Source organism: Nanorana parkeri, unplaced genomic scaffold (assembly GCF_000935625.1).
Source record: "Nanorana parkeri isolate BGI_ZX_2015 unplaced genomic scaffold, ASM93562v1 scaffold130, whole genome shotgun sequence".
Classification (NCBI taxonomy): Eukaryota; Metazoa; Chordata; class Amphibia; order Anura; family Dicroglossidae; genus Nanorana; species Nanorana parkeri.
The window spans coordinates 394,847-404,534 of NW_017306398.1; the positions used below are offsets into that span (position 1 = coordinate 394,847).

Genomic DNA, 9,688 nt, shown 5'->3' on the forward strand with positions numbered 1-9,688 from the left:
CCCAGCCCTACTGTTCTTAAATCAGCCCCTTAGTAATGACAAAAGGGCCAATAGCAGAAATGTAAAAACTGCTCTGGTCCATAGGTGTGAGAGCTGAACTGGTTAAACAACCAAAACCTGAATAATTTACCGTAAGCCAGCGCCACCTAGTGGTCAAAACCGTTTTAAGATTACCAAGTGATATACAGGTCATTGCCAGCCTGGGTAATTTGCTTAAAAATGGCACATGGCGTAACATGCAAAACGATGGTCCCAATAAACAAGGAGGTTATAAGGGGCGAAGCATGCCAAGACCAGTGGCAATAAAATCCTATAAAACGCAGAAGAGCTGACGTTTATGACTGCAGCCTCGGTGGCCCTATGTGAAAGGTTGAATGTACGCATTTCGTTCATAAAGGGTTATATTGTCCTTCTTGCTGAATCAGAGTCCTCTTGCCCTACATAAGAAGCCAGTACCCAATAGGACAGGGGGATGGAGGAGGAGACAACACACGGATTTTAATCGCTGCAGTTTAACAGGCTGTTTTATGAGCTCATTCACGATTGGACAGCAAGGTCCACCAATCAGCAGCCTGCAGAGACTTGGGCCCTGGCCAGCGCTTTTATGGAATGTTCTGCAGGAGTTCTGAGGATTATTTGTAGCCTGGCCACATCAGGTCTGGAGGCGGAAGGGAGACTAGCATAGCGTATAAAATCATTGTCTACAAATAAATATATCGTGATAAAAGGATAAGATCAATGTATTGTCTACTGTGTTACCATTAGGCCTCATTCACAATGCTGCGCATATTCACGCATACGTGCGTATAGTACCATATGCAACATATGCAAATAAATGGCTCCATACACATAGCCGTGTATGGAGCCATATATTTGCGTACCGTAAAAATGCGCAAAAACAGAATGGAACCGAGATGTGTCCGGGCAGCGTAGTTCTGCGTATTTTACGCGCATACGCATGTTTGCACATGTATACGACCGTAGAAGAAGAAAATAATGTCACCAGCACACCATAATAGTAAATCAATGATCCATTTTAATGGCACATTGCCATCCAATGCAAGCGCTTTCGGGGCCTCAAGGGGTCCCCTTCATCAGGCTCAGAATGACGAGGCCCCGAAAGCGCTTGCATTGGATGGCAATGTGCCATTAAAATGGATCATTGATTTACTATTATGGTGTGCTGGTGACATTATTTTCTTCTTCTGTGGTATACACGGTGCCTTCCGTGGTCACTACAAGCACCCACTCGTTTGGGTTCTTTCCGGTAAGGAGTGCAGCAAGACATCTGGTTCCTAAAGTTTGTATACGAGCGTATGTGCGTACAGTTCATTAAAATTTCCATTAGGAATGATGCATTCTGGGAATGCAAATAGTGCACGCATATACGCTCGTATATATACGCGCATAGATGCGTATATACGCAGTATACAATTTTGCTCTTGCGTTGTGTGTGAATGAGGCCTTAGGCACTGCGGGCCGAAGCCTATAGGCTGCAGAGACAATGGGGCAACTTTCCAGGATAGCCTCATAGTTTATTGCCATCATTTGACGTTTTAGTTTTTTTTTTACATCTAAATTTAAGTCTATTTGTAATTTTTATTATCCCAAACCAGATTAGAACTAGTAAAATGTTCTGTGCAGAGAAAGGGTGATCCGAGAAGGGGGGTCCTATAGCCCCCAAAATGGCCTTTTAGGATTAAAAGTTTCTCTTTTGTCCTTATTAGAGAGAGAAAAAAAAAAATCACCCTGCAATAAGAAGGTTAATGTGGGTGTAAACCCCAATAACTGCTCTTATTTGTTCCATTACGGTGGGTTAGACACCCCCAAAGCATCTAAATCTAATGCAGGCACAAAAATAATTGATTCTGCCAGAAAGCCAAATCAGTGGGCAGGATCTTAGGAGGAGTTATGCAAATATGGGAATCTCTCACTCTGGAGGTGTGGGTGTTCCTGGGCAGGTAGCATTTGCATTCAGACCACCCACACATGTGATGCTGGGCCTCCATGATGGATTGGAAAGAACTGAAATGCAATGAATGGAAGGGGAGGGCCAGGGACAGTCAGGCTGGGTAGGAACGGACTAGATCGGGGTAGGCAGTTCTTGGTGAAATTACAATCCCATCATGCCTCTGCCTTTGGGAGTCATACCTGTAGCGGTCAGAATCTTGCAATGCCTCATGGGGTTTGTAGTTGCACTGCAGCTGGAGGGCCGGATGGGTATCTAACTGGCCACACTTGATGTACAATAGACACCAACTGTGGCCAGCAGCAGAGCTGCCTTGCTGCCTTGGGTCTCACGCTTGCTAAGGACACACATCTGCTGATCCTGAAACCCTCCAGCCATCTCCCCCTCCTGAGACTCTCTGCCCGAGACATCAGGCCGGCACCCCAAAGCAGAGCGGCAGCACAGAGTGAGCTATGTACACGTATGGTGCAGCAAAACTGCATCTGAACTCCACAGCTACTTTAGAAATATTGCCTGTTGTTTCTGTCCTGTGCTTTATTCTGCAGTGCTGTATAATGAATTGCTGGGATTTGTAGTCCTCTATAGCTCATGGTATTATTCTGTATTGCCGCATAATGTATTGTTGGGATTTATAGTCCTCTATGGCTGATGGTATTATTCTGCATTGCTGTATATAGTGTTACTGGGATTTTTAGCCCTCTATAGCTCATGGTACTATTCTTCATTGCTGTATAATGTATTGCTGGGATTTGTAGTCCCCTATAGCTGATGCTATTATTCTGCATTGCTGTATAATCTATTGCTTGGATTTGTAGTCCTCTATAGCTGATGGTATTATCCTGTATTGCTGGGATTTGTAGTCCCCTATAGCTGATGCTATTATTCTGCGTTGCTGTATAATGTATTGCTGGGATTTGTAGTCCTCTATAGCTGATGGTATTATTCTGCATTGCTGGGATTTGTAGTCCTGTATAGCTAATGCTATTATTCTGCATTGCTTTATAATGTATTGATGAGATTAGTAGTCCTCTATAGCTGATGGTATTATTCTGTATTGCTGTATAATGTATTACTGGGATTTGTAGTTCTCTATGGCTAATGCCATTCTGCATTTCTGTATAATGTATTGCTGAGATTTGTAGTCCCTCTACAGCTTGGAGTCAGTGGCAGAACTACCAGGGTGGCAGCTGGGACCGGGCTCTGGCGCTCCACCACAGTCCTAAAATCATTATTCTGTATTGTGTTAGAAAAACTGTCACATGACACTTAAAAAAATGAATAAATAAAAAGGTATCCTGATTGGTATTGGGGAGTATTGAGGATCAGTATTGGTACTCGGTCTGGAAAATAATCCTGATTATTAATTAGGATTTGTTTCCCGCTTGCTTTGTCTCAGATTTCTGCAGGAGCCGTCTGAGGATAAAGAGATCTCACAGCTTGTCAAGTTTATAACGACGGTGGCTCATTAATCTCTGCGCTCTCCTCTTGTAAAATCGCTCTTCAGCTTCCCATAATGACACAGCTAATTACCTCTGCCCCGCTACTGGAATACTTTCCCCTTTTTAAAAAAAAAACCCTCGGCCTTATCTTTACAACCATCTGCAGATTCCTCCAGCCATCAGCTGATAGAATTGTTACAATGTGCCAAAATGATGCAACAGAATCATTTGTTTTCTCTTAAAAGGAAATTGGCTGATCTCGAATGCACTTCTGCAGCGCTGCACGGGCTGCAGAGCGAGCTCAGCGAAGGAGGAAGGAAGGGGAATTGGCACACGGCTCATTCACAGTGCCATTCATGAAAATGCATTTCAACTAAGCACGGCTTATAGTTAAAGGAAACCTTTTCTGAAAGCAACATAGAGCCTGGCATGTCACAGCCTGAGTAGGAAAGCTTGTCCCCTGCCAGCATGCTGCAGAGAAAGACCCTTGCGCTCTATGGGAAAGCAGCGTTCTCTCTGCATGGGGAGCTCTGACATGCCCCATGCCGAGTCAGACCTATAGCTCTGCAGCTAGCAAGCTCATGCTCTCTGCTGGCTGGATAGCTCTGACTAAGCAGGGGGGCACCGCTGCAGAGACCACTGCTTCCCCACAGAGTGCAATGGACTTTCTCTGTAGCATGCTGGCAGGGGGACAGGATTATACTCACCTTTTGTTTTGATGCAATTAGAATTCATTTGGCTGCTTTAAGCTAAACCCCTGGTAGTTTTACCACTACTCCATTCTGTGGAGGTACTACAAATCCCAGCAATACATTATAGAGCAATAATGAATAATACCATCATCTATAGAGGACTACAAATCCCAGCAAGACATTATAGAGCAATGCAGAATAATACCATCAGCTATAGAGGAGTTTGAATCCCATCAATACATTATACAGCAATGCAGAATAATACAAGCTATAGAGGACTACATATCCCAGCAAGACATTATACAGCACTGCAGAATAATACCATCAGCTATAGAGGATTAGAATAAGAAGCTTCAGAGCCTGACTGTCTCTGGCCCACCCCTTTCATTCATTGGACATAGTTATTTCCACTATGGAGGCTCAGTTACCTAGGGTGGTCATAGAGAAGCACAGAGATTCAGTAATAACATCACTGGGTCTAAAATAAGGGATCTGATTTTTTTTTTAAAATATATTAATTAATAGTTGAATAATCAGATTAGCATTTTGATGAGGCAGGAGGGGTAGGAAAGGTAAGCTATAAGAGGATTAAACCTTAGCTTTAATCAAATCACACTTGTCAATTCAGAGAAGAAACATCCAGGCAATACAATTTAAAAACAACGTGGAATTTCAATCATTGGTTCAAATAATAATGAGGAATTATGTAAATAGAAGATTAAAGCTGGGAATGATGTACTGCGATTTATGTATCGTGTAGATGGAGGTCACATAGGTCTATAGGTAACCTCATTCTGTCTGTATAGGTGGTAACACCCTTCCCGCCACCCAGCATGACCTCGTTTTATACCCCCCCATCTAATTAGTGATCGGTGGGGACCACTAATACTGCTACACAAGGTGTCCCAAAATTAATCAGATATATTTTCTGATGGTAAAGGGTACAGGTGAAACTCGAATAATTAGAATATCGTGCAAAGTTCATTTATTTCACTAATGCAACTTAAAAGGTGAAACTAATATATGAGATAGACTCATTACATGCAAAGCAAGATAGTTCAAGCCGTGATTTGTCATAATTGTGATGATTATGGCTTACAGCTCATGAAAACCCCAAGAACCCCAAATCCACAACCTCAAAAAAGTAGAATATTACATGCAATCAATAAAACACGGATTGTACATAGAACAATATCGGACCTCTGAAAAGTACAAGCATGCATATGTACTCAGTACTTGGTTTGGGCCCCTTTTGCAGCACTTACTGCAATTACTTTTGCACGATATTCTAATTATTCGAGTTTCACCTGTATGTGTAGCCCAGTATTTTTTTATGAATAGGTCTATTTTGTTGTTGTTTGTGTACCACTGGGAAAATTTCCCTTTACGCCCCATTCCAGACACAAAATATGTTAAATGTAAAACCTAAAGTGAGGGGAATTCCTCCTTGGGTAGTTGACCCTGGTAAAAAAAGTGTCCCTATTAAAAGATTTCCCCTAATCCTAGCCCTGGGGTAAACTCTAAAATGTTGGTTTCCCATTCATTTTCTTCTCAGGACAAACTGAGGTCCATGGGGCGCAGGAGCAGGGGCTCGCCTGAGGGGCGCAGGAGCTGGGGCTCGCCTGAGGGGCGCAGGAGCTGGGGCTCGCCTGAGGGGCGCAGGAGCTGGGGCTCGCCTGAGGGGCGCAGGAGCTGGGGCTCGCCTGAGGTCTGAGGGGCGCAGGAGCTGGGGCTCGCCTGAGGTCTGAGGGTGAAGAAACGGAGGCTAATCTGAGATCTGAAGGTGCACAAACTGGGGCTGATCTGAGGTCTGAACGTACACGAATTGGAGCCAATTGGAGGTCTACGGCTTACTCTTGATAATTGGCACACTCAGTTCCTGTTGTGTGTTTAGCTTATATAGTAAAGGGAAATCTCCCCAAAGGGGCACAGATGGCAAAAACAAAACTGTCAGGGGTTTGAACCATCCTCTACTCTATCCAAAAAAGAACAACATGTGGCTTTAGATATACTTTTGTGGGAATAAATTAGAGCTCCTTGGGGGAACCTACAACTTCATGAGTGTCAATCTTGATGATCCTGCTCAGCCCTCCTGCCGATAACCTAGGAGAGCGACTTTCCTGGAAGCGTTAGCATACTGTATAAAACCAACAACAGCATCTGGAAACGAGCTCAAACAATGGCATTCCGGTCACAAAGCAAAACAAGTCGCCTTTAGTCGTCGCTCTCCACATAAAATGTGAACCTGTCACACGTGGAACAAGATCAGTAAACTGAATAAATGAAAACATTGCTTTACTTATTTTATATTCATTGTGCTATGGTCATCAATGGAAAGGGGCATTATGTTTAAAGAGCCATTACACCCAAGACATTTCGATGTTTGGAAAGTGCTGGAAAGTAAAAACACTTGACAGTCTCTTAAATCTCCTGGGGTTTCAGTATGCCTGCACTGAGTTCCTGGGTCTGCACACCAGCAGTGCCCATTATAAGGGGTCTCCATAATCCCTGCACTGTGTTCCCGGGTCTGTACACCTGCTCTGCTCACTATGAGGGTCTCCCGCCATCCCTGTGCCGACTTCCCGAATCGTTACAGCTGCTGTGCTCATTATGTGGGGCTCCCACCACCCCGGTGCCGAGTTCTCAGATCTGTACATGTGCTGCGCCCATTATGAGGGGTTCTTACCATACCTATTCAGAGTTTCTGCCTCTGCATACCTGTTGTGCCCATTATGGGGGGTCCCCACCATCCCTTTGCCGAGTTCCTTGGTCGGCACACCTGCCGCACCCATTACGAGGGGTTTCCCCCATCCCTGTGCTGAGTTCCTGGGTCTGTACACCCGCTGTATCTATTATGAGGGGCTAATTTTGTTTATTGAAAATTCTTACAAACAAGAACGTATCTATTATGAGGGGCTCCCACTATCCCTGCTTGTTTTTATACTATTTATTTTATGTTATGGTGACATTTCTATTCAAGTTCTATTTGCAGTGCCATCCGCAGTCATTACGAGCACCCGTTAACTTTCAGATATCCGGTAAAGAGTGCTGCAGGACATATGGACACTGGGTGCCATAAATGGTGTGACACCAAAAGTGCAGTAAGGTTTGGTATGATTGGCTGTTACATTAAACACAGGCTGTTCTTATTTCAGAGCCTCCAGTAAGGACCCATTCACACGTTACCGCAATGCATGGCAACGCTCTATGTGCACTGTGGTGCCCCTGATCACACTTGACTACGTTTCAGGTGATTCTGAACCTTTTTTTGTTTGCACATTTTTCAGGCTTGATTGTTTTTGCTTTGGCCATTAATCAGTTACTAGGAGGAGGAGGAGGAGATGGCTGTTAGGTGGGAAACTCTGTGAAAAACGCACGTTTTTCAGGCATATTTCAGGCGTTCTCATTGAATTCTATGGGGCCCATGCTCATGTACTTTTTCAAGTGACAACCAACATTTAGGTGTCCAGGCACCATTGAAAGTAATGGAATTCCTTATATTGAGCGTCACGCTTCGGTAACGAGCGTCAACACGCTCAGGTGTGAACGGGGGCTAAGCCATTTACAGCTGTGTAGTTTCCTACGTTATAACATGGCACGTTTACTGCAGCATCAGTCTAAAAACATTTTTATGATGTCACCCCCCTTAAAAAAAAATGCACATTATCTGCACTGTATAAAATACGCGGAAATTCCGCTTGGTTTTCCTTAGCACATCTCGGAAAAATGCAAAAAAACATGTTACCAGTTGTAAAGATACAATAACATTCAGTTTTGTTTTGCTTTGTGCATCAAGCACGTTATCTGACAAATGCAAAAACCATCATGTGACCATTTATAACGGTCTGGAACTCGCTGCCACATACTGTGATTTTCGGCTGAGAGTGTGGAATCATTCAAGAGGCGATTGGACGATTTCCTCAGGGACCGTAATATACAGGGGTACAAGTACAAGATTGAGAACACACAGAAGGGAATTTATCAAAACTGGAGCAGATGTGCATGACAACCAATCAGTTTATTCAGTTAAGATTTGAAAATGAGAGAGAGAGAGAGATGCTGATTGGTTGCCATGCACATCCGCTCCAGTTTTGATAAATTCCCTTCACAGTGACCTATACATACTACACATCAATAGGACCATACACACATACACAAATAGGTTGGACTTGATGGACATATGTCTTTATTCAACCTCAAATACTATGTAACTATGCAACATGTCAAAATTCAATTTTGTTTTGCTTAGTGCATCAAGCATGCTATCCGAAAAATGCAAAAAACATCATGTGACCATTTATAACGGGTACATATCGAAATTCAGTTTTGTTTTAGCTTAGTGCATCAAGCACAATTTCAAAAAATGCTCAAAAAAAAAAAAAAGGCACGTTACCATTTATAGTAACGCATATAGAAAAAAAAAATATACATTAGATGCACATAAAATAAACGACTCACAATTCATGCGCAAAAGGCACATGAAATGCATGCAATAACTTGTTGTAAAGGGCACATGACTGCGAATGCACACATGGGATACTACGCTTTAGAAAGGAAATGGAAAAAGGATCGGTTTGACTTTTTTTGTTTTTGTTCCAAAAAGTAGGTAATTTGGTTTAAAAATTGCATTGAATGGAAAAAAAAAGGGAGAAATAACGGTTGTCTACTCACCGCTTCTGCTGCAGCATGTGCACCACGTCCAGTTCCAATCCCTCGGGCGCGTGGCTTTGAATCTGGCTTTTAATCCCATTCCAGACGTTGCTGGGGATCCCCGAAGTCTTGTTACACTGAAAGATTCCCATTGCTAAAATATCCCGTTCACCTCTGAAAACCCTACAAGCACCTATTGACTCTTTTTTTTTTTTGCAAGCTTTAATGAAGGAACTTAATTAGCAAGAGATCATTTTAACCCGGGAGCATGAAAACAATGGGCAGACCTTTCTAACCTGGGAAGTCTTTCTGTTAAAACTAAATTAAAAATTTTAGGTTTCAAAATGTTTTTAAAAATGTTGCAATCTAAAATAAAAAAAAACCCCAAAAAATAGAACAGCTCTATGACTCCCTTCAGATATCAAGCAGTGACTCTGTTCCCTCTCGGAGACGAGAGTGACACAGGACTAGATGTGCAGGCAAATTAAAAAGAATTGTCCCATGCTGTAATTAAAAGTAGGCTGAGCCCTGGGAGGCCCTTTCTACCTGTGTGTGCCCAGAGCACGCACCTCCTTGCACAATTAAAGAGATAGAGACGTTCTGTTTACCAGCAAACACTGCCGTCCATAGCAAAGGGGGAGGCTTAGGAGGGGTCTGTTTGGTTGTCGGAGAGAGTGTTGGGGGCTGGGTTGCAGATACAACAGCAGCAGCCAAATAAGACCCCGAAAAGAAAGCAAAATGTGCCCAATAATTAACCGCATAATTGCCAGGTGCACAGACTATTACTGGATATTGGGTTCTTATAGGTATATTAACCTCCCTGGCGGTCTGATTATCCCAGTATTTTATTTTTTTAAAAAATTTTTTAATAAATTCAATTTTTTTAAATTTTTTTCTTCTAATTTTTACTTTTGAATCTCCCGCCGGTTCCACCCCCC

At 42.9% G+C, this 9,688-nt stretch overlaps 1 protein-coding gene across 1 annotated transcript in view; it reads right to left on the bottom strand.

Moving 5' to 3' along the window:
- The window catches only part of LOC108784857 (transient receptor potential cation channel subfamily V member 6-like), a 27,626-nt gene extending 18,696 nt beyond the window's left edge, over positions 1 to 8,930 (bottom strand). Inside the window, exon 1 of the mRNA XM_018553798.1 lies at positions 8,772 to 8,930. Within this exon, the coding sequence (XP_018409300.1) occupies positions 8,772 to 8,902 (131 nt within the window). The 5' untranslated portion in view covers positions 8,903 to 8,930. The remainder of the gene's footprint in view (positions 1 to 8,771) is intronic.
- Between the last annotated feature and the right edge of the window lie 758 nt (positions 8,931 to 9,688).